Below are 25,959 nucleotides of genomic sequence, written 5' to 3' on the forward strand. Positions count from 1 at the left end.
ACCTAGAAACTATCATGCTAAGTGAAGTCAGCCATACAATGAGACACCAACATCAAATGCTTTCACTGACATGTGGAATCTGAAAAAAGGACAGACTGAACTTCGTTGCAGAACAGATGCTGACTCACAGACATTGAAAAACTTATGGTCTCTGGAGGAGACAGTTTGGGGGGTGGGGGGATGTGTCTGGGCTGTGGGATGGAAATCCTGTGAAATCAGATTGTTATGATTATACAACTACAGATGTGATAAATTCATTTAAGTAAAAAAAATAAAAATAAAATATACAAAAAAAAGATATTCTATGCAGAAAAAGGGAATACAGAAAACTCAGGGAAGAGGAGCGTAATGGAATCCTAATTAGACTGTCAATATTTATGATTTTTCCAAATAGTTTTCTAGATATTTTATTTGTTTATGTATTTTCTCTAATCTTTTTTAATGTATTCTCTTCTTTTTATTTATTTTCCTGGTGTAGTTTAAAGTAAATATCAGATATCATATCATTTTGAAATACCTCAGAAGTTACCTCTAATAGATAAGGATTTTTTTTTTTTGCAATTGCAAATGAGATTGCAATGAGACATTATTTTTCTGATTAGAAGGTTGTGAGGTCAAAATAGGTGAGAATTCTATCAGTGAATATAAGGTGTATCTTTATTGGGATTCCATTGAAGAGTCTTCATGATTCAAGTCAATCATATAAAAATATATTCTTCAATGGCAATTCAATTGTGCTGAATATTACCCCTAACATTAATAACTATCATTTATTGAGTTGCAATGATGTTTAAAGTACAAAGCGTTTTGCCCAATACCCCATTTGAATCCTTGTAGCAACATCAGCAACATTATCAAGTGGACATTTCATGATCCAATTCAAAGACAAAGACATTTGCCAAGATTTATAGAACAATAGGCCGGCAAAGGAAAGATTAAACTAGCTCCCTCTGACTCCAAAGTTCTTTTCTGCTCTGTGTTATATCTCCACTGTATGAAAGAGCACTCCTGATTAAGTTCTAAAATTACCCAGGTTATTATGACTAGAGATAAGAGCCATATGTAATTAACCCCCAAATTCCTAAGCCTATTTCTGAGGAAAAAAGTCAAAATTAAAAAGGAAAATATGAGACTTATTAGAGATATAGAATAGAGATAGTCTGGTACAGTGAAAATGAAAAAAAATATGGGGAGTTTCCATTGTGGCACAGCGGAAATGAATCCGACTAGTATCCCTGAGGATGCAGGTTTGATCCCTTGCCTTGCTCAGTGGGTCGGGGATCCAGTTTTGCCATGAACTGTGGTGTAGGTAGCAGACTCGGCTAGGATCCTGTGTCACCATGGCTGTGGCTGTGGCTGGCTGCTACAGCTCCAATTTGACCCCTAGCCTGGGAACTTCCATATGCCAAGGGTGCAGCCCTAAAAAGGAAAAAAAGAAAAAAAGAAGAAAGAAAGAAGGAAAGAAAGAAAGAAGGAAAGAAAGAAAGAAAGAAAGAAGAAAGAAAGAAAGAAAGAAAGAAAGAAAGAAAGGAAGGAAGGAAGGAAGAGGAGGAAGGAAGGAAGGAAGGAAGAAGGAAGAAAGAAAAGAAAAGAAAAGAAAGAAAGAAAAAGAAAAAAGGATATTGGAATCAAATAATCTGGTCTAAATGCACACTCTTCCACAAATTCACTGCTGACTTACTCTTCTGAATTTGTTTCCTTATCTGAAAAAATAAATACAAATTCTCTCCTCTAATGCTCATGGAAAACACAGTTTTCCCTTTCATAAATTACTTAGTGAAACATCCTGAAACACTATCAGAATCACCATTTTCCCCTCCTGCAATAGACATAACTCAAGAATTTGCGTCAGCCAACTTCCCAAAATGAAGCAAATACTCTCCTTCCTCCTACCAATGATTGAGTCATTCCATTAGATAGCAGCAGCTATTTAAACGCTCCAGTGGGAGCTCAGACATTTCTGCTTGTAGAAGTCCTTGGCTGCTCCACTCCCTCATTCTTGGAATAAATTCAGAAATGACACTTGATGACCTCAAGAGCAAGAGTATGAAGGATCAACCTGACGAGAAATCAAATGGAGATAAAGCTGAAGGTACTGGGGGTAGGTGAATGTGTACAGGGACAGAATTAGCTTAGACGTGTAAACTAAACATAGGATTAGACGGCTGAGACACCTGAGTATGGGAAAATATTAGAGCGTTTAGAACATTTACTTAAAAGGAAAGCCAGATATGATGGTAATAAGGAAGGTGATGACCATGAATAAACTAACTTGGTATAATGATGATGAAGAGGATGAGGATAACTAACTTTTACTGAACATTTGCTGTAGGCTATGTTCTCTGATATGATTTATAAGCCTTATTTCTCCAAACCTTCACACCTTGAGATTAGCTCTATTACCTACTGTTTACAGAGGACTCACTGAAGGGGATTAACCTAAGGACCCAGTTTGACACAGCTAATAAGTGGTAGAGCTAGCAGCAATCTCCCATAACATGGACCTGATATTGACCAGAGGGAACTGTTGGTGGAAAGTCTTACTCATCTATTTGCCTCTAAGTCTAGGATTCGGCAATTATTTGCAAGGTGCACGGCTCTCTTCAACTTCTTTTCTGTCAACTTGCCACACACATGCATGAACCCTATTTCTTCCTGTCAAAAATTCTATTTTATTTGTATCATCTGAAGAGGCTAATAGGAGTGCTTTTGAAACAGGAGAACTCTGTGAATACATTTGACCACTGATTGATTTGGATCATTATACATTCACACTGGAAATTCTGTGATGTGATGTTCCCAGTCATGCAGCTGTTGACAGTTGGATTAAAGACCTTTGTTTGGATCTTAACATCTGCATGATATTAGGCAAGTCACTCACTGAATTTTCAGTTTCCTTATTTGGATAGAAAAGATAACATTATCAGTGCCTAAAGTGTTTATCTTACAAGGTGAGGAGTACAAATTCATTACATAAAATGTTTTCCTGCTGAACCAGTAATATCTGTGCTTTTGAAGTGGTGGACGACTTAAAAGATATTTGTATGCTTGTGAGCTACATGAGTATTTGTTTTACAATAATGGGAGTTTTTTGTTTTTTTTTTCCTTGTAATAAGAGTGCTGCAGCTGGTGTGAGTGGAGGATGTGGTGTTAACAGGAATCAAGTGAAATATTGAGGTTTCATTCCTATTTTCCTTTGGTCAGAACCTCAGTTCCAGGTTGTAACTTTAGTGAAAAATCGAATGGTACAAACAGCACCTTCTTTAGACTTTCTCCGTTGATTAACTGACTAAAGGCTTATTTGCTTGTTGTCTGACATTTGTTTATAGTATGTTACTTACAACTCTGTGTGCCTGTGTGCACGTGGTGCATGTGGTCTGTGTTAAAAACATGAGGCTCTCTGCCCTGTGGAGGAGGTTGATCCAACCAAGGTGAACTGAGAGTTTCTTGAAGATGCATTGTGGGGAAGAACAGATCAAATATAAGCTTAAGAATCAGGTATTTGGGGTCAAACATCTGTTATTGACTCCTAGGTCCTAACTTTTGTCAGTTGTGTGTCCATGGCTAAAGTACTTGAATTATTTAACTGTCCCCGCTTCTCATCCGTAAAGGTGGATAATGTGTTATTTGTAGAGCCATTGAGAAAACTGGAGGTAGGTGATGCAAAGCACCAGGTGCAGACAGGATCCAAAGAATGGTTTGATCCCTTGCCTGCATCGTTTCTGTCTTTCTGAATCTATCCTCTGTCCCTCCAGGTCCTCAGAGTCTTTCCGCTCGGCGGTGGCGCCCTGCTGCCCTGATTCTAGGGTTCCTGTGCCTGGGATTACTGGTGACCGTTATACTGCTGATAATACAGTGTAAGTGCTGAAGCAGGAAAGTGATGGAGAAAAAAATGAGGGTTTACAAACATGGTTCCTAAACTGGTTTCGTAACTGTCAACAGCCTTGACTTGGATACATTTTAGGCAAACTTGTCTTTAGAGTGAGTGGAAGATGAATGGTCCTATTGTGCTCTCCCCTCAAACAGATAGAGGCATGGGAGGAAGATTATGAATGGTAGGTTTCTGTTTGGTTTTGTTTTCATAACTTCCTGGATAGAGCCTATTTAAATCCTGAAATAATGAGGAAGAAAATCATTTGAAGGAACGAATCCACAAGATCACCCAGGAGGCCCCAAAGTGAAAGAAACTTCATTTAGTTCACATTGAGTGTTAATAGAGGTGATTAAATGCCAATTTAAAGTTAAGAACTGGAGTTCCTGCTGTGGAGTAGTGGGTTAAGAATCCGGCTGCAGCAGCTTGGGTCGCTGCAGAGGCGTGGGTTCAATTCCTGACCCGGGAACTTCCATTACCGTGGGTATGGCCATAAAATTAAAAAATAAAAATAAAAAATAAAGTTAAGAACCCAGACATGCAGGCTTAATAAATGAAACATATAAACAAAACAATCTTCGAACTTATGCAATGACCATTTAAGAAAGAGGGGATGTCGTGAGGAAAAGAAATGAAAAGAAAGATGAAAGTGGCCAAGAAGGAAAGACAATGGTGCTATCATCCATCTAATCTGCCTGTGTATGCAGCTTGGAGATCTGAGTTATTTCGGCTCTCAAGAGTCCAAGTTATTAAGGCACTTGCAAAGCTATTTATTTCTTGATTAAGGTCAAAAATCACTTTTTTTTTTTTTAAATTCATGAATATTTTCAATCTATTAAGCGTCCCCTAAGATGGGAGTAAAGCTTTTGACTCAGTGGTTGTCATTGGAAATGTCTTCCTATGAGGCTCTGACCACTTTACAACAGGGTCACATCTGGCTTTCAAGCCAAGGAGTCTACTTTGTAATGAACCATCAAGCTTATGGGACTGAGACATTGGATTTCAGAGCCATTTGAAATACCTCCTGTCTGGGCTGTAGATAAGTGGTCAAATGAAATGATGTCACAGTCATCCGCAAATGCAGCCACCTCCAAGGATGAGCAGGTGAGCCTCAAGGGCTATGAAAACTCAGGATACTGCCTCTCCACCCCCCCAGAGCTGAGAGTTACACATCCAAGCAATGATTTCTGTGAGCCCAGACCTCTTTTGTTCCTGCCACCTGCCCTTTGTTGCAAAAACTCCTATGTATCCTAGGTCCCCCCTCTCCTCCTAGGAGCCTTTTCTCAGGGTGACCTGAGATGCTCTCTCCAGGGCTTAAGTCCTAATTTTGCCCCCAAAATAAAACTTAACCCTCAAGCTAAAAAAAAAAAAAGAAAGAAAAAAAAAAAAGAACTGACACATTGCACCTTTAATGTATGTTTCCTGCTTGTCCACAACCTTCCTTTCATCTCTGTTCTTGCAAAAAAAAAAAAAATAATAATAATAATAAAAAAACAAAAAACAACAACAAAAAAACCCCGCCCAAATAGTAAGCTAAAACAACAACAACAAAATGTTTTCAGACTCTTGTGACACAGCAGCTTAAAATAATCCTGCGGGAGAATTTCTCAAAAACGCGGTGAGTGTCACAGTTTATAAGTAAAATCAGGAAGTGTAGGAGGATAAGAGAGAGCAGAGGAATTGACACAAATGGAGTAAATCATTAATGACAATTCCTACTAATAGTCACCGAGTCTGCTAGGTATCTGACTATCTTTGTATTTTATTTATGGCACTGATATAAAATTTATTTTGTGGTTCCTTTTAGCTTGTGTGTAACTCTCAATAACAAGTAAAATCCTAATGTTTTAAAAATCACAAGTATCTTTGACAGTTCCTGACATTTAAAAAAACCGGCAAAGTAACTTCCAAATCTATAATTTCTGAGTAGATTTGGGTCATTTTGCAGTTTATCTGTTATCAAAACAGATGATTTGATTCTGTTCTTTGATTTCTTCAAAATCTAGTGAAAGATTTTCTTGGAGATTGCAAATGGAGTCATAATTCAATTATGATTTAGTGTCCCAGGTGTCTGATCTCCTGAAGCAACAGAAAGTGAACCTTACTCACCAGGAAGACATCCTGGAGGGACAGGCTTTAGCCCAGCGCCAGGCGGAAAAATCTTCCCAGGAGTCACAAAGGGAACTCAAAGAAATGATAGAAACTCTTGCCCACAAATTGGATGAAAAATCCAAGAAACTGATGGAGCTTCAACAGCAGAACTCGAATCTTCAAAAAGCTCTGGAGAAAGCGGCAAACTTTTCAGGTAAGAGGGGGCGGGGGGGGGGGCGAGGGGTGAAAAGAGACAATGGAAGCTTCTCTGTATTTCTTCACCTTTTTAGGAAATGTTTTTATGTAAAAAATTGGCATATTGGTATTTGCATCATTATTAAGCTATCATCTTCTACACCAGAAGTCCTCTTTCTTTGTCATCCTCACCCTATTCTATGCTAAATTCTTGAGATAATCTGGTTCAATTAACCACACACACTTTAAAATATATATTTTTTAAGTTTTATTGAAGTATAGTTGATTTACAATACTGTGATAATTTCTGCTGCACAACAGAGTCACTTATTTATACATATACACACATCCTTTCTTTTTTCAGATTCTTTTCCCATGTAGATTGTCACAGAATATTAAGCAGGTGCCTGTTGGCGAACCATTCCATATAATCATACTTTTGTTGTATTTAAGTTTTCCTTCCTCATAAGAGCCTCCTCTTTCTAATCAAAACCCTAATTTTGAGATTTTTCTAGAAGAACCCTCCTACCCTTACCCTTGGCACAGATTCATATCTCTTTCCATTCCAGTGTATCTCAATTGTTGATTTCTTTTCCTAAGGGGGCTCCTTTGTCCAGGGAGACCCTTACTCTTCATTAGTTTTGTTTTATGGCACTATTTCTTAAACTACACTGCATCAATTTAAATTGAATCAGGAGAGGTAGGACGGCTTGTAAGTGTTAGGTAGATTCTTCAAATTAGACAAAAATATGAGTGGCCCAGGAAATCAGTGTACATGACAATAATTGAGTTGATCTCAGCTGACTCAGTGAACTCTGAATCCAGGAGGCAGGTGGAAATAGTAGCTGCTATAACAAGGAGATGATAATGTGAATGCTGATAATATTACAGAAGTGATCTGTATTATTTAGTATTTCTATGGTGTGCAATTAAATCAGGTATTGAATTTTAGTCAGGGAAGAGTTAGAACGTCACTTTCAGAGGTGCATTGCTTTCCTGGAGGTGTAGGCATGAGTACCCTATTTTTGGCATTAGAAATTAGCTACCACAAATAAACAGATTTCTCCAGCTTCTTGTACAGTTTACTTAATCTCAACCATGTAATTTCATTGAATAAAGATTGCATAATAATCACCTATAGATACTTATCCATTTATTTTATAGCTGAAAAAAATTAAAACCCAGATAAGTAAAGTGATACATAGTTTTGTATAAAGGTTTGCTGTTTTATAAATCCCTTCAGTATGTACATGTCTATTTATTTATTTTTTATTATTTACTTTTTTTTTTCTTTTTAGGGCCACAGGTGTGGCATATGGAAGTTCCCAGGCTAGGGGTCGAATACAAACTACAGCTGCCAGCCTCTGCCACAGCCACAACAACGCCAGATCTGAGCCATGTCTGCGACCTGCACCACGGCTCACAGCAATGCTGGATCGCTGACCCACTGACCGAGGCCAGGGATTGAACCCACATCCTCATGAATACTGGTCGGATTCGTTTCCACTGCACCACAACAGTGGAACTCCCTGTACAGGTCTATTGGAATTTCCAAAATTAGCAGAAATTTTTAAGCAAACTGATTTTTAGCAAGTGTGAAGCACATACTGAATCTCTTTAAGGAAAGAACTGTTGAGGAAATAAATGATTACACCATCTCAAAGAAGGCTTAAAGGAAGGAAGCTAATATATCTAAGACAGGGATAGTTATAAAACAGACATAGCCACATACCAAAGCTGATTTATTTCACAGGTGGAGCTGCAAAATAGTCTTGTTTTTATCAGTTGTATGAGATGAACTCTATGTCAGGACTGCTCAGAACCATCTCCCAGAGATGCCAAGTGTGGACAACTAATCAAAAATAATAAGTGGTATGTCTTTTGCTGGCAGATATACCAAGTAACATGTTCCACTCCTTGACAGTGTCAGATAAAAAGCCAGTTAGTAGAGATGCCAGGTAAAGTACCGTGTTTTATCAAGCAGCTTTGAGAAGATTCTCGAAAACATTAATAATAAAATACTGTATGGAAAAATATGCCAGTTTTCTCAAGTTTGAGACAAGTTTTATCTTTCCAACTAATAAGAATGTGGTCCTTGGGATAGATGCGAAGGGGGAGAGATGCTGGGAAATTACCATACGTGGTCTGCTCGAGGTCATACAGCTAGAAAGATGCAGGATCTTCCTAGTATCAGACTTTAAATTGTAGCCCCAGAATTAGTGGTTGTTCTCAACCTCTATGGTACAAAATTATCACCCAAGTATCTTGTTAAAAATTCCAGATTTACCCCTAAATCCTATACCAAAATGTCTTGAGGGGCACCAAGAAATATTTCCTCAGTCAATTCTAACTCAGGAGTTTGAGAGGTAGTGTGAGGTAGTAATTAAACAGATGCTAGCGTTAGACTCCTCATGTTGAAATTCCCATTTTCTGCATCTTTCAAATGAAGATAATGAATGGAAACTATCTCATCCATACTGTTATGAGGATTAAATGAGCTAATACATAAATATTACTGCCAATCATTTTTAGCATATAACAGTATTTGTGTTTGTTGAATTAAAAAGAAAATATAGATAGTTTGAATATCACATTTTGAGATTTGTCTGTTTTACTTTTCGTGGCTTGGAAAACCTACATGGACTTTTAGTTCAGCAAAACCATATACTCTTTCCTTTGCCCTCCTGTGACAGGACCAGGCAGATTAAGAAGTAAAAACCTTGTGTTCATTGCTTTCCACCTGGCCTTTTGAATGCCCTCTCTGGTTTACTTTCTTCTTTCATTGTTGCGTGTCCTTTCACCTCGTCCTCTCTGATAAAGCCTATTCTTGTAAAATTATCTAATGGCTTTATGCCAGAATGAAACGTGAAATTAAAATGTTGCCTTTCTCAAGGATTTTAATTTTTGTAGAACAAAGGGCTTTGTTCCCCATTAGAGAGATTCCAAGCATTAGTAACACACAGAAGAGACTAATGATGATGGAGGGGAGAAGAAAGAGGAGGAGGAAAAGGAGGGGGAGGAAGAGGAAGATTTCGGGGTTGTTTACTGTAACTGTAAATACGTAGACGTTGCCATATTTTGCCTTTTGCCTAAGCCCTGAGTTGAGTTTTTTGTACTCCCTAGGATTTTTCTTCTGAAAACTTCCCCCTGCGTTGTGAAATCTTATTGAAATTGAGATGCATACTTTGCATCCATTTATTGTTCTCCTTAGAATAGCTCTGTCCAAAAGAAATACAGTATATACCAAATATGCAGCATTAAATTTTCTAGTAACCACGTTAAACAATGGAAAAGAAACAGATGCAATTAATTTTAGTGACATATTTTATTTAACCCAATATAATTGAAAGAGTATTTCAACTCAAATCAGTATAAATATTATTAATGGCATTTTTAGAATCTTTTTATTCGTACTAAGTTTTTCAAAACTGGTGTGTATTGTTTTATCCTTACAGCACTTCTTAATGTGAACCAGCCACAGTTTAAGTACTCAACAGCCACCTAGGGAACTCCTGTTGTGGCTCACTGGGTTACAAACCCGACTAGTATCCATGAGGATGTGGGTTTGATCCCTGGCCCCACTCAGTGGGTTAAAGATCTGGTGTTGCCATGAGCTGGGGTGTAGATCACAGACACTGCTCAGATCCTGCATTGCTATGGCTGTGGCATAGGCCGGCAGCTGTGGCTCTGATTTGATTCCTGGCTTGGGCACTCCATATGCAGGTAAGGCCCTAAAAATCAAAAATAAACAAACAAACAAATAAATAAATAAGCCACAAAGGGCTGCATGTCCAGAATTAGGAGGCACAGGAGCATCTTAGTTTATTTATTTTTTAATTTTTAATTTTTTTTGTTTTGTTTTGTCTTTTTGTCTTTTCTAGGGCTGCACCCGTGGCATATGGAGGTTCCCAGGCTAGGGGTCCAAATGGAGCTGTAGCCTCTGGCCTATGCCACAGCCACAGCAACGTCAGATCCGAGCCACGTCTGCGACCTACACCACAGCTCAGGGCAATGCTGGATCCTTAACCCACCAAGCAAGGTCAGGGATTGAACCTGCAACCTCATAGTTCCTAGTCAGATTCATTAACCACTGTACCACGATGGGAACTCCAGCATTTAGGTTTAAATCCATTATTCAAAAACCTGAAGTTTTCAAATATATGTGTATATTTTTGGAAGCAGTATAGCCATTAAATATTCATGCCCCAACTTTCTCACTTCCATAATTCTAAACATAATTTTAAAAAATAGATCAGATTCTAAAATTATATCCCAGCTCAAGCCTTGCTTTTTAACAGCCTCACTTTTTAATTTATTTTCTAAAATCAGAATGCTTCATTTCTCTTTCTCAAAAAACAAAAACAAAAACAAAAACAAAACAAAACGGAGCCATAAAGATTCTAGGTTACTTAATCATTTGCAGAGTTTGGGTATAATTCTAATTAGGAAGAGATGGTATGTCTATGAGAGTCCTGAGGGGTGCACTGATTTAAGGATTGTAGAAGTACTTTAACTCAGGCATAACTGACTAATTAGGTATGTAACACTTCCTAGGTCCTTGTCCCCAAGACTGGCTCTGGCATGAAGAAAACTGTTACAAATTTTCCTCTGGCCCATTTAGTTGGGAAAAAAGCCGGGAGAACTGCTTGTCTTTGGATGCCCAACTGCTGAAGATTAATAGCACAGACGATCTGGTGAGTTTTTATGCATGTGTGTTGGGCTGAAATATTGGCTTATAGGGAAATAAGTCAGATCTAGGCCCTTGGTGGAAGAGCATTTGTTCGAGAAGCAGAATAGGTACCTGTTTTTTAGTCTGACCTGGCCACTGATTACATGCATGTCCTTGGATGGACAGGGTATGGTGGGTCTCTAGGCTCCAGCAGGCATGTCTATAAAACCATCCAGAAGATGGCAAAGATCCCTTTTGTTCTGTAGTTTCGTGAATCTAATCTAAGAAGTTCACATCAACTCTTTGATCAATTCAGAAATGTTCCTCCCTACAGGAATTCATCCAGAAAACCATCGCCCATTCCAGTTTCCCATTCTGGATGGGGTTATCTCTGAGGAAACCCAACAACTCATGGCTCTGGGAGGACGGTACTCCTTTGATGCCCCACTTGTAAGTTTCCTATTCTTTTCCTAATCTGCTGGTGAAGTTACTGCCGCATTCCGCAGAGTGTCCTCTTCTTGCTGGAAAGAACCCTGGGAAATTTCTGAATCTCTCTCCTCAGCCCTCTCATGCAGAGGCTTGCCCCTCGACTCATTCAGACCTTCTCTTGAGTTTTCCTTCTTACATTTATTACTGATTTGAAGCTTTAAGACAAGGCCAAGTGCCTGACCCAAGGTAGTGATATATCTATTTTTCTTTTCTCTCCCCCTGCAGGTTTAGACTCCAGGGAGCTGCTTCCCAAATGTATCCTTCAGGCACCTGTGCGTATATACACAGGGGAGTTGTTTTTGCTGAAAACTGCATTTTAACTGCATTCAGTATATGTCAGAAGAGGGCGAATCTCTTGAGAGCACAGTGAATTTGAAAGCTTTGGAAGAAAAGGAGAAGATCTTTGGATTCTTTTCTGGAATTTAAGCTATACTTGGTCACTTAAGTGCAAACCATGAAAGCCGTGACAACTGCCTGTTGCTCGATGAGTGCAGAACTCCTTAGCAGAGACTGGGCCTCAGCTACCTGACAGCTTGGTTATCAATAGTTTTACTTCTATCCCTTTCTCTCTGTGTTCCCTAGCGTGTCCCAAGCCCCCTGCCTGCCATCAGTGAAGTCCATTTCCTGTTTCTATTATTTCTAAGAACGTGTTGCTTAATGCAAGGTCGTAAAATTTTTTCTCCTTTGGTTTCTCCTAGGCATTTTATAGTTTCTGATTTTACATAGAAACGTATAATTTATTTTGGGTTAATCCATAAGCCGTGTTTGGATGTATCGAAGTGTTTTTATTCCCCCACTTGGCTACTCAACTGTTTTCACAATATTTGTTGAACAGTGCATTATTTTTTTCACTATGGCTGTCTTTGCACTTTTGTCAACAATTATTGATACATGCCTGGGTCTGTTTCTGAACTCTCTCTTCTGTTTCCTTGATCTATTCTATATTCTTTGTTACAGCACCACCATGTTATTTTTTTCCCATTTTTAAAAGTTTTATTGAAATATAGTTGATTTACAATGTTGCGAGAATTTCTTCTGTACAACAAAGTGATTCAGTTATACAAGTACACATACATCCATTCTTTTTCAGATTCTTTTCCTTGTAGGTTATCACAGAATAGGTAGTTTCCTATGCTATACATCAGGTCCCTTTTCACCGTTCTTTTCATATACAATAGTGTGCATATGATAGTCCCAAACCCCCAGGCCCCCCTTCCCCCAGCCTGTCCTCTTTGGTAATCATATGTTTGTTTTCAAAATTTGTGAGTCTGTTTCTATTTTGTAATAAATTCATTTGCATCTTTTTAAAAGATTCCATGTATAAGTGATATATGATATTTGTCTTTCTCTGATTTACTTCACCTAGTATGATAATTTCTAGGTCAATCCATGTTGCTACAAATGGCATTATTTCATTCTCTTTCATGGTTGAGTGATATTCCATTGTAAATATGTATGACATCTTCTTTATCCATTCCTGATTTGATGGACATTTAGGTTGCTTCCATGTCTTGGCTCTTACAAATAGTGCTGCAAGATCGTTTGAATTTTGTGGTTTTATAATGCATCTTGAAATCATATAGTGATCGTTCTTCAACATTATTCTTTTTCAGAGTTGTTTTGGCTCATCTATGTCTTTCTATTTCCATCTTAATTTCTGAATTGGCTTGTCAGTTTCTAAAAAGCCTTTTGAAATTTTAAATGTGATTGCATTGAATCTATAGATAAATTGGGGAAAAAATTGAATTCTTAAAAATATTGTTTTGTTCAACTCATGAATGATGCATATTCTCCATTTACTTAGGTATCTCTTATTTTCATTAGTAATGTTTTGTCATTTTCTCTGTATAGATGTTTCACATATTTTGTTAATCACCATGTATTTTATATTTTATGCTATTGTAGACAAATGTAAACATTTATAATTTTTATTTCCAAAGTCCTTGGCTAATATACAGAATTATAATAAAATTTTTTTATATTAATCTTATATCCTGAAGTTTGATAAACTCAATCATTTCTTCCAGTAAGTTTGTGTTTGTGTGTGTGAGTGTGTGTGTGTGTGTGTGTGTATTTCATTGGGTTTTCTGCATACGTAATCATGTCATCTGCAAATAAGGATATTTGTTCCTTTCTGGATGATTTTTATTTCCTTTCCCTGTCTGATTTTATAGGCTATGCAGTATATTTTATATACTCCAGCACTATGTTGAATAAAAATGGTGAGAGGGCATATCCTTATTTTGTTCTTGATCTTGGGAAAAAGTCATTCAGTGTTATACCATTAAGTAGGGTGTTAAATGTATCTTTTTCATAGATGAAATTTCTTTTCCTGTAATAGCTTTGTCTGGTTTAGGTTTCAGAGAGGTACTCCTTTTCTGGAAGATTTTGTGTAGAATTATACTGTTTATTCATTAAATGCTTGAAACAGTCTGCCATCGAAGTCATCTTGCCATGGAGTTTTCATTGCTGTAAGATTTTAAACTGCTGTTAAAAAGTCAGTTTCTTTAATAGGTGCAGTGCTAGTCAAATTATTTCTTCTTTTGGGGGGGGGGCACAGCTTGCAGGGCTTGAAGTGGGATCTCAGTTCCCAGACCAGAGATTGAACCCAGGCTGGAATGGTGAAAGTGCCAAGTCCTAACCACTAGACCACAGGGAACTCCCCTAAATGATTTATTCTTGAGTGAGCTTTGACATCTGGCGTCTTTCAAGGAATTTGTCCATTTCACCTAAGTTGCTTAATTTTTTGGCCCAAGATTTTTCTTTCTATTTCTTATTATCATTTTAATATCTCTAGAATCTCTAATGATGCTACCTCTCCCCTTCCTGGCATTGTTAATTTGTCTCTTCTCCTTTTTTAAGAAAAATCAGCTTGGCTGTAGGTTTAGAAGAAAAATTTCATTTTTCTCTTTGAAGATCTTTTTTGTTTCATTGAAATTACTTGTTTATAAAAAGTAAAGTCTATTACTTTTTATTTTATATTTTAATAATCTCTTCTCCAATTGGTATTATTTATTTCTTCTACTTAAGTTTGAATTTGCTTTTCTCTTTTTAAAAATTTTTTTGAAAATATATTTTTTTAGTTTTTTTAAAGTTTTATTCAAATATAGTTGATTTACAAGGTTGTGATAATTTCTGCTGTACAACAAAGTGACTCAGTTATACATGTACAAACATCCACTGTCTTTCAGATTCTTTTCCCCCATAGATTATCACAGAGTATCGTGTAGAATTCTCTGTGCAATACAGCAGGTTGCCACTGACCTATCATTCCATATACTCCGTGTACATACTGACAAAAAAGAAAGATGGATAACATTACATAAAAATTATTTGAAGATTACATTTAAGGAAACCAATACAAACTTAAAGAAATACATCCTAAGTCTCATACTATCTACAGATTAGTAAATTTTTGTGGTATTTTAAGTTCTCAGGCTAAAGATCAATCAAGGTTAAAGTTTCAAAAAAATAATGTTATTTAAACATGAGAAATATTTTAAAATACAAATATTTTGATCTTGCATATGCATATGTACTTGTGTGTGTGTGTGTGTATTTCATTGGGTTTTCTACATATGTAATCATGAAGAGGGGAGCTAATTTACTTTTCTTTTTCTACTTTTTCTACTTTCTTTAGATAGACGCTGAGGGAATTGATGTGAGTTTTTTTCAAGTGTAGCCATATAGTGTTATATAGTTCCCCTTAAGCACTGCTTTAGTGGTATGCAACAATAATATATGTATATTTTTTCATATTCACTCAGTTCAAAATACTTTCTAATTTCTCTTTTAATTTCTTCTTTTGTCCTTTGGTTATTTAGAAGTGTTTTATTTAGTTACCAAATGTTTTGGGATTTTCCAGAGATCATTAGGCTATAGGTTTCCAATTTAATTCTTTTGTGGGCAGAAAACATGCTTTCTATGACTTGAACTTTTTAAATTAATTGAGACCTGTCAGTAAATTTTTCTTGTGAACATAAGAAAGAATGTATATTCTGCTGTTGTTGGGTGAGATGCTCTAAAAATATACATCAGATGAAAGTGGTTGATAACTAAATTCAACTCTACTTATCATTGCCGATTTTTTTTGGGGGGGGGGATCTATTACCTTGTCAATTATTGAAAGAGAAGTACCTAAACTTTTGACTATAATTATGGCTTTGTCTGTTTCTCTTGAAGCTCTATCAGTTTTTGCTCTATAGACTTTAAAGTTTTGATAGTGGAGGCAAAATATTACGGATTGTTAGTCCCTCTTGATGAATTAACCTTTATGTCATCATGAAATGAACTTCATCTCTGTTAATAATGTTCAGTCTGAAATTTATTTCAGTGAAATTAATAAGGCACTCATTTTTCTCTGATTAATTTAACACGGTATATCTTTTTCTATCCTCTTCCATTTAACCAGTTTTTTTGTCATTGCTCAGTCACTTTTACTATCTGTTTCTAATTCTCCAGACATTGGCAACTTGTCTTTTGTCTTTCTCAAGCTTAGATTTGGAAGCAATTGCCCTAATCTGATCTATCTTGGGGATGTATTTCAGTTTATCCTGCCTCTGGCTTCCAAGCACATAAATATTCTTATCCTTTCTATTCTTTAAGTGAGGGCTACAAACACAAGCCACGGCCTGCCACCTATTTATGTATGTCCTAAAAGCTAAGACTGATTTTTTCATTTTCTTTTCTTTTCAGTATCATTTTGTACTGGTAACAGCCACAGCATATGGAAGTTCCCTGGCCAGGGACTGAATCTGAGCCTCAGCTATGACCTGCGCTGAAGTTGTGGCAATGCCAGATGCTTTAACACACTGCATTGGCAGGAGATGAAAACTGCGCCTCTGCAGCGACCCAAAAAATGACTCATAGGCACTGTCAGCTTGGCAAAAGAAGATAGCCCTGTCATCAGCTTTGAAATTTCTCTACCAGACAGAGGTAAGAAAGGCACCTTCCAGTCTTGACAAGAATTTTTTTTTCTAAGGACCCTTTCAGCTCAAAATGTTTTTCAGAGATATCAGTGACATGTAGTTGAGTCTTGCTATTTTGTATCCTTTGACAATTTGTTTTTTGTTTTTGTGTTTAAACTATTTACATTTAATGATATTTTGATATAATTAAAGTCTGTCATTTTTGTATTTCCTTTCAACCTGTTTGAACTCCTTACTGTTGCCTTTTTCTCTTTTCTTGCCTTCTTTTGTATTAATTATATATTACTTACTATAACATTTTACCTCCTGCTGGCTTATTAGCTATTGCTCTTTGTCTTGTTATTTTAGCAGTTGTTTCAGGATTTATATATACATCGCAACTTATTGCAGTCTACCTTGAAGTGATACTATACAATTTCATGTCTAGGGATGGAGTCTTAGAACAGTATACTTCCATGTATTTTCTCCCAGACTTCCCTGTTGCCATATGTTTTATTTTTATATTTGTCATAAACACCAAAATGCAGAGTTGTCATTTTTTTTAAATAGTAAATCATCTTTTAAAAATATTTAAATAATAAGGGAGAATATCTTACATATTTACCCATGTAGTTACCAGTCCTGGTGCTCTTCATCCATTTTTTAGATCCACATTACCATTATTTGATATTTTTTTTATGCTTCTTAAAGGACTTCCTTTATCATTTCCTATAGTAAAGTTCAGCTTGTGAGGAAACCTTTCTGCTTTTGCTTTTCTTTCTTTTTTTTTTTTTTTTTTTTTGGCTTTTTAGGCCCTCACCTGCAGCATATGAAAGTTCCCAGACCAGCGTTCTCATTGGAGCTACAGCTGCCAGCCTACGCCAGAGCCACAGCAACATGGGATCCAAGCTGCATCTCCAACCTACACCATAACTCAGGGCAATGCTGGATCCTTAACCCATTGAGCAGGGCCAGGGATTGAAACCGAATCCTCATGGATTCTAGTTGGATTCATTAAAGCTGAGCCATGATGGGAACTCCAAGTTTGGAAATTTTTAAGCTACTAAGCTTTGATGTCTTAAAATTTTTTTCTACCCTCTCCACCCCAGAACAACCCTCTTACCCCTACACACACACACACACACACACACACACACACACACACTGCTCAGGGACTCTGGTTATATACATAATCGGCTACCAGAAATTATCCCACAGTGCCCTAATGCTTCTTTCTTTCCTGCTTTCTTCCTTCTCTGCTTCCCTACCTTCCCTAGTTCCTTCCTTTCTTTTTAAAAACTATTTTTTCTCAGTGTTTCATTTTTGGTAGTTTCTATCGTTCTATCATCAAAAGCATGAATCTCTTCTACTGAGTATCTATCATTAATATCATACAGTGTATTTTTTTGTCTTACACATTGTAGTTCTCATCTTTAGAAGTTAAAAATAAACATCTTAAGCCTTACATGTCTCTATGTGGTTTTTTAAATATATGAACATTTTATGAGCATATTAACTATTTTAATAGCGGTGACTTCTATTTCTAACAACTGAGTCGTTTTTTATAATTTTATTTTGTAATGGGGTACAGTTGATTCTTCTTTTCCAAGTGTTAGTATCTTTTAAAAATGTTTTACTTAAAGTACGATTGATTTACAACGTCCTAATTTCTGCTATACTGCAAAGTGATTCAGTTACATACACACACACACACATATGTATATATTCTTTTTAAACTATTTTTTTCCAGCATTGTCTATCCCAGGAGATTGGATAGAGTTCCCTGTGCTACAGAGTAAGACATCATTGTTGATCCATTCTAAATGCAATAATATGTATCTACTGGCCCTTTGAATGGTGTGGGGGTTAGGGACACCAGCCTTTCATGCAGCCAAATATCCTTGTATAAATTTTCAGTCAGCCCTCTGTAAACTTGGTTCCAAATGCAAATTGTATAATACTGTAGTATGGATTTAGTGAAAAAAAAAAATCCATGTATGTGTGGATCCACGCATTTCAAACCTGTGTCATTCAAGGATCTTCTGTATAATTGACTTAATGTATTATATTAGGTCAATGCCAGATATTTTTGTTCCTATAAATATTCCTGAATTTTATTATGAGAGTGATTTAAGTTATACAGAAGCTGTGTAATGCCCCCTGGGTATTGCTTTTATGATTATCAGGCAGTACCGAAAAATTTTGTCTGGAGTTAATTAGTCTCCATTATGAAGCAAATATTTTCTGAATATTCTACCCAACACCCCATGAACTATGGAACTATGATCTTTACTAATCTTGCTGTTGGGAAAAGACACTGTTTCCTGCCTTGTGCGAACCTGGGTTTATTTCCCTTTATTTATTTTTAATGTTGTTTTCTTCAGTCGCTTGGGTAATTCCCTCACACTCATACTCTGATCTGCAGAAGCTCCTCTGTAGGTCTCTGGGTTTTTCTCTCTTTGCAGCTTGCCTTTCTCTTGTTCTCTGTGCTGAACTCCGGCTAACATTGTCTTTCTCAATTCAGGGGTTTTCCAGTAATCCCTTCACTTCTCCTTTGCTGCACTTGGCCTGTAAGCTCTGTACAAACAGGATAAGCTGGGGCAACCGTGGTGCTTATGTTGTTTACTTTCCATCTGTCATGGGGCATTGTCCTTTATTGTCTGACATCCAGTGTTTTGAAAGTTAATGATTCATGCCTTTTTTTTCTTGTTTTTGTTTACTTGTTTGTATCAGGTTAGAAGGTAAATCTAGTTCTTTTTACTCCATCTTGGTTTTAAGCAAATGTCCAAGAGAAGGATTTTGCTTCTCTCTCTGTCGGAGCTACTGATATCTCTGAACAAAACATGCTGAACTGAAAAGGTCCCTGGAAAAAAATTCCTGTCAAGACTGGAAGGTGCATTTCTTGCCTCTGTGTCTGGCAGAGAAATTTCAAAGCTGATGACAGGGTTATCTTCTTTTGCCAAGCTGACAGTGCCTATGAGTCATCAATTAGTCACTTGCACTATTTCTGTTTCCATTTCATCCAGACATTGGCAACTTGTCTTCCCCAAGCTTCGATTTGGAGGCGATTGCCCTAATATGATCTATCTTGGGGATGTATTTCAGTTTATCCTGCTTCTGGCTCCCAAGCACATAAATATTCTTTTATTTGTTATTATTTAAATTACGGCTACAACTTACAGCCATGGCTTGCCACCTATTTATGTATGTCCTGAAGGCTAAGACTTAGACTTATTTTTTTTTCAATTTTATTTATTTATTTTGCTTTTTAGGACTGCACCCACAGCATATGGAAGTTCCCAGGCTAAGGATTGCATGGGAGATGCAGCTGTCAGCCTACAACACAGCCACAGCAACGTGGGAACCAAGCTGCATCTGTGACCTATACCACAGCTCATGGCAATGCAGGATGAACTTAACCCACTGAGTGAGGCCAGGGATCGAACTCATGTCCTCACGGATACTAGTCAGATTGTTTCTGCTCACCACAACAGGAACTCCCGTGATTTTTATATCTTATTTTTTGTTAGTATTTTTTTTACAGTAGCACCCACAGCATATGGAAGTTCCTTGGCCAGGGATCGCATCCAAGCCACAGCTGTGACCTGAACTGAAGCTGTGGCAATGCCAGATCCTTTAATCCACTGCACTGGCAGGGAATGGAACCTGTGCCTCTGCAGTGACCCAAGCCACTGCAATCAGACTCTTAACCCACTGCACCATAGCAGGAATTCCTGTTTTACATTTTTGAGGTGTTGTTAAAACAAACATGCAACAGAGACTATCAGTGATCCACAGTCTGAAATCTTATTCTCTCATCCTTTACTGAAAAAGTTTGCTGACCCTTGATATAAATAAATTCCTGTTTATGCCATGTTTATTTGTCATTAGAGGAATGTACTCTGAATTTGGACTGAGTTACCACCTCTGTTAACCTAAGGAAATTTACCTAACATCTATTATCTTTATTTCCTTAAAGATAGATAGGAAATAACACTAGTACCTCATAGACTTTCATGAGGTAGAAATAACACTAGTACCTCATAGACCTTCATGTCATATCTAGCAGCTCAAAGTTACTTGACGATTTAATGGGATAATAATTATATAATAATTCACATAATCCCTAGGTTTGACTGAATTTCGAGAAATGGTAACTATTTAAACTATTGGTTCATTTTTTTCCTGCCTTTATAGGGTCCTACAAGTGTTTCTGGTGTTGATAGTAGGTTCCTAATCCTTACAGCAGATTGCCCAAATCACTTAAAAGCCTTCTTAACTTAGTTCAAATGCGTTTGTAAACATTGCTTAGAAATCTTTTTTATTGTTCTTGTTATTGCTGAAATAATGTGCTGTGGAACGTACCCTGACTTGACATTTGTTTCCTGAACTATAAAAAGCATTTTTCAGCATTTCTTTAGTTTCTCTATAAAGACAGTCTGAGTTTATTAGGACTTGGAGGACATTTGGGTCAGTGTGGGAATTGATGGTATATATGTGAATATTTCTCCAAATATTGAGTTACCTCAGAGTATTTCACTGACTTAGACTCTTCTGATTGGGAAACATGAGAAGAATAAGTATACTTTCCTGAATCTACTGTTCAAGTGTTTAAACCTCAGCAAGTAAAATGAGAAAATTTTAAACATCTGATCCTTAAACCTTAATGTCTACAAATGTACCCTCTTTCCACCTACATTTACTTCCCAAATCCTCTCAACCTCTGATTCTCCATCAGTCATCTTCATCCAGGTGATGTGCAAGGTGAAGGATGCCATAAGCCAGGAAATTAATGGACCCCTCTTTTCCTGGGAGTAAATTTTTAAAATGAGAGAGAAGTAAGTGGTCCTGAGCATTTGCACAGTTGGGAACCTCAGACTTTTAAGTAGGACTATGAGGCACTTGGCTTGTACCTGGACTCTAAGAAAATCTCAGTGGCTTTGAAAATTATTGAATTGGCCCTTGGTAGGACCCATTTAAAACTTAATGGTCCATGTTATACTCCAGCAAACAGTCACATGCCTCACTTTTCCCTAATTCTTTTACTGCATTAAGAGCACAGTTGACAGATAATTTATAATTCTACTCTTAGAGAATAAACAATCCAATAGTAACATAAATAATTCAGGTTTAGTAAAACATCCTATACAACTGACAGCTGGAATCTACCCAAATATATTCATAAAACATCACATCATCTGTGTCTGCTAAGCTCTTTTCTGGGTTATGCTTATACAGCACTATGTCTCTTTTTTTTTTTAACCTGTCCAGGTTATATTTTAAAGTATACTTGATATACAATGCTGTGCTAATTTCTGTTGTATAGCTAAGTGGCTTAGTTTGAATATATATATATATATATATATATATATATATATATATATATTTCCATTATGGTTTATCCCAGGAATTGGATACAGTTCCCTATGCTATAAAGTAGGCTCTTGTTATCTATCCATTCTAAATATAATAGTTTGCATCTACTAATCTCAAACTCCCAGTCCATTCTTTTACTTCCCCTTCCCCTGCTTTGGCATCCACAAGTTTGTTCTCTTTGTCTATGGGTCTGTTTCTGTTTGGTAGATAGGTTCACTTGTACCATATTCTAGATTCTACATATAAGTGATATCACATGGCATTTGCCTTTCTCTTTCTGACTTAATACACTTATTATGAAAATCAGTAGTTCCATCCATGTTGCTGAAAATGGGATTATTTCATTTTTTTTAATGGCTGATTTGTATTCCATTGTGTATATGTACCAGATCTTTTTAATACATTCATCTGTTGATGTACATTCAGATTGTTCCCAAGTCTTGGCTACTATGAATAGTGCTGCGATGAACACTGGAGTGCATATATCCCTTTGAATCATTGTTTTTCTGGGTTTATGCCCAGGGGTGTGATTGCTTGATCACATGGTTAATTCTATTTTTAATTTTCTGAGGAAACTCCATACTGTTTTTCATAGTGGTTGCATTAACTTACACTCCCACCGGCAGTGTAGGAGAGTTCCCTTTTCTCTACACCCTCTCCTAACAAACAGCATTTGTTATTTGTAGACTTTTTTTTTTTTTTGTCTTTCTGTCTTTTTAGGGCTGCACCCATGGCATATGGAGGTTAGAAGGCTAGGGGTCCAATTGGAGCTGTAGCCTCCAGCCGATGCCAGGGCCACAGCAACATGAGATCCAAGCCGCGTCTGCAACCTACACCACAGCTCACAGCAACGTGGATCCTTGACCCATCGAACTAGACCAGGGATCAAACCTGCTTCCTCACAGATGCCAGTCAGGTTTGTTACCTGCTGAGCCACAACAGGAACTCCTATTTGTAGACTTTTTAATGATGGTCCATCTGACTGGTGTGAGTCTTTTACTTACTTACCATAAACCCCAAACATTAAAAATTTAAATAAATAACTTTCTCCTAAGTATTATTTCTATCTTATTAAGCATTGTGCTGTATATATTGGAAATGAAACAGGATGCCTTATATATTTAAGATTTTTTATTATGATTGATTTACAATGTTTTGTCAATTTCTGCTGTACAGCAAAGTGACCCAGTCTATATATATATATATGTGTGTGTGTGTGTGTGTGTGTGTGTGTGTGTATACACACTCACACACAAATTCTTTTACCTAACAAAATATTAGCAAACCACATACAAATATACATTAAAAAGATCATACAACATGATCAAGTAGGATTTATCCCAGGGATGCAAGAATTCTTCAATATCAGCAAATCTATCAATGTGATAACCACATTAACAAACTGAAAAATAAAAACCATATGATCATTTCAATAGATGCAGAGAAACCCTTTGACAAAATTCAGCACCCATTCTGATAAAAATTCTCCAGAGAGTGGGCCTAGAAGGGAACTACCTCAATATAACAAAAGCCATGTATGACAAATCCACAGGTAACATCATTCTCAATGGCGAAAAACTGAAAGCATTTCCACCAAGATCAGGAACAAGACAAGGATGTCCTCTTTCATCAATGTTATTCAACATAGTTTTTGAAGTCCTAGCCATGGCCGTCAGAGAAGAAAAGAAATAAAAGGAATCCATATTGGAAAAGAAGAAACAAAACTCATTGCTTGCAGATGACATGATTCCATACCTAGAAAATCCTAAAGACACTATAAGAAAACTATTAGAGCTCATCGATGAATTTGGTAAAGTCACAGGATACAAAATTAATACATTGAAATCAATTGCAATGCTATATACTAACAATGAAAGATCAGAAGGAGAAATCAGGGAAACAACCCCATTTATATTGCATCAAAATAATAAAATACCTGGGAATAAACCTACTTAAAGAGACAAAAGACCTATACTCTGAAAACTGTAAGACACTGATGACAGAAATCAAAGAAGACACAAATAGATGGAAAAATATATCATGCTCTTGGATTGGAAGAATCAATATAGTAAAAAATGACAATACTACCTAAGACAATCCACAGATTCAGTGTCATCCCTATTAAGTTACGAATTATATTCTTTATAGAACTAGAACAAAATATTTTAAAATTTGTATGGAAACACAAAAAAACCTTGAATAGCCAAAGAAATATTGAAAGAAAAAATGAAACTGGAGGAATCAGGCTCCCTGACTTCAGGCTCTACTACAAAACTACAGTCATCAAGATGGTATGGTACTGGTACGAAAACAGAAAAGTAAATTAATGAAACAGGATTGAAAGCCCAGAAGTAAACTCAAACACCTATGGTCAATAAATCTATGACAAAGGAAGCAAGAACATACAGTGGAGGAAAAAATAGTGTCTTCAATAAATGGTGCTGGGAAAACTGGACAGCTGCATGTAAGAGAATGAAATTAGAACATGGTCTAACACCATACACAAAAATAAACTCATAATGGATTAAAGACCTAAATGTATGGCCAGACACTATGAAACTCCTAGAGGAAACATAGGCAGAATGGAATTTGACATAAATCACAGCAACATCTTATTTGATCCACCTCCTGGAATAAAGACAATTAAAACACAAATAAACCAATGGGACCTAGTTAAATTCAGAAGCTTCTGCACAGCAAAGGAAACCATTAAAAAAAGAAAAGACAACCCAGAAAATGGGAGAAAATTTTTGCAAATGACTCAATTGACAAAGGTTTAATCTCCAAAATATAAAAACAACTCATACAACTCAACAAAAACAAACAAACAAACAAACAACCCAATTGAAAACATGGGCAGAAGAACTAAAAAGATATTTCACCAAAGAAGATATACAGATGGCCAGCAGGTACATGAAAAAATGTTCAAAATCACTAATTATTAGAAAAATACAAATCAAACTACAGTGAGGTACAACCACACACCAGTTAGAGTGGCTATCATTAACAAGTCAACAAATAACAAATGCTGGAGAGGGTGTGGAGAAAAGAGAATCCTCCTACACTGTTGGTGGGAATGTAAATTGGTACAACCACTATGGAAAATAGTATGGAAATAGCTCAGAAAACTATATATAGAACTACCGTATGACCCAGCAATCCCACTCTTAGGCATATGAACAAAACTTGTCTTGAGAAAGATACATGCACCTGTATGTTCATCGCAGGGCAATTCACAATAGCCAGACATGAAAACAACTTAATGCCCATTGAAGTATGAATGGATTAGGAAGATGCAGTACAATGGAGTACTACTCAGCCGTAAAAATGACAAAATAATGCCATTTGCAGCAACATGGATGGGACTAGAAACTCATATTGAGTGAAGTAAGTCAGAAGGCTAAAGACAGACACCATATCACTTACACTGGAGTCTAAAATATAGAACAAATGATCTATCTACAAAACAAAAAAGATCATGGACATGTATGATAGACTTGTGTTTCCCAGGGGATAGAGGGAAGGAGTGGGATGGAGTGGGAATCTGGGGTTAGCAGATGAACATGATGAAGTCTAATATATAATTTTAAAATACTTGCTTATGTACATCAGTAACCTAAATATCAAAATAATTCTATATTAAGATATTTTGCTTTCATCAATTATTCTAATTTGCTGTAACAAAGAGATGTGGATTAGAAGCTCTTTTCACTTTTTTTTTTACCAAATTCATTCTACAACTTTCTTAAATGCCTTCTTTCTCTAGTGCCAACAGAGTAGGCTGTAATTAATACATAGAAAGCATATTCTCAGGGTGCTTACTATCTAGTGCATAGGAAGAAAATAAACAAATTAAAAATTGGTACATATTTACAATTTCATTCATTTATTTAATATGTGAAGCACTATTCTAGATGCTGGGAATTTGTAGTGAACAAAAGTCTCCTGTCCTTTAGGAACTTGTAAAACATTGGAAGACATTAAAAATTTTAAATACAGTAAATGCATGTAGAAATTTTTTTTATTTTCATTTTTATTTTCATTGTTCTGTCAATTTTCTACTGTACAGCATGGTGAGCCAGTTACACATACAAGTATACAATCTTTTTTCTCACATTATCATGCTCCTTCACAAGTGACTAGACATAGTTCTCCAGCAGGATCTCATTGCCTATCCATTCCAAAGGCAATAGTCTACATCTATTAACCTCAAGTTCCCAATCCATCCCAATCCATCCTCCTCCCCCTTGGCAACCACAAGTCTATTCTCCAAGTCCATGTTTTTCTTTTCTGTGGAAAGTTTCATTTGTGCCATATGTTAGATTCCAGATATAAGTGATAGCATATGGTATTTGTCTTTC

General features: G+C 36.6%; 1 protein-coding gene across 2 annotated transcripts; it reads left to right on the forward strand.

The window, feature by feature from the left end:
* Positions 1-1,902: 1,902 nt before the first annotated feature.
* On the forward strand, positions 1,903-13,303 carry OLR1 (oxidized low density lipoprotein receptor 1). Of its 2 annotated transcripts, none has more exons than XM_047787562.1 (6): positions 1,903-2,092; positions 3,756-3,857; positions 5,931-6,176; positions 10,712-10,851; positions 11,161-11,276; positions 11,541-13,303. In XM_047787562.1, the coding sequence occupies exons 1-6, from the start codon at positions 2,017-2,019 to the stop codon at positions 11,683-11,685; spliced, it is 825 nt and encodes a 274-aa protein (XP_047643518.1). In that variant the 5' UTR covers positions 1,903-2,016; the 3' UTR covers positions 11,686-13,303. The 2 variants fall into 2 exon arrangements, with proteins under 2 accessions (XP_047643518.1, XP_047643517.1); XM_047787561.1 differs by having other exon boundaries at positions 1,905-2,101.
* The last annotated feature ends 12,656 nt before the right edge of the window (positions 13,304-25,959 follow it).

Source organism: Phacochoerus africanus, chromosome 7, assembly GCF_016906955.1.
Source record: "Phacochoerus africanus isolate WHEZ1 chromosome 7, ROS_Pafr_v1, whole genome shotgun sequence".
Classification (NCBI taxonomy): Eukaryota; Metazoa; Chordata; class Mammalia; order Artiodactyla; family Suidae; genus Phacochoerus; species Phacochoerus africanus.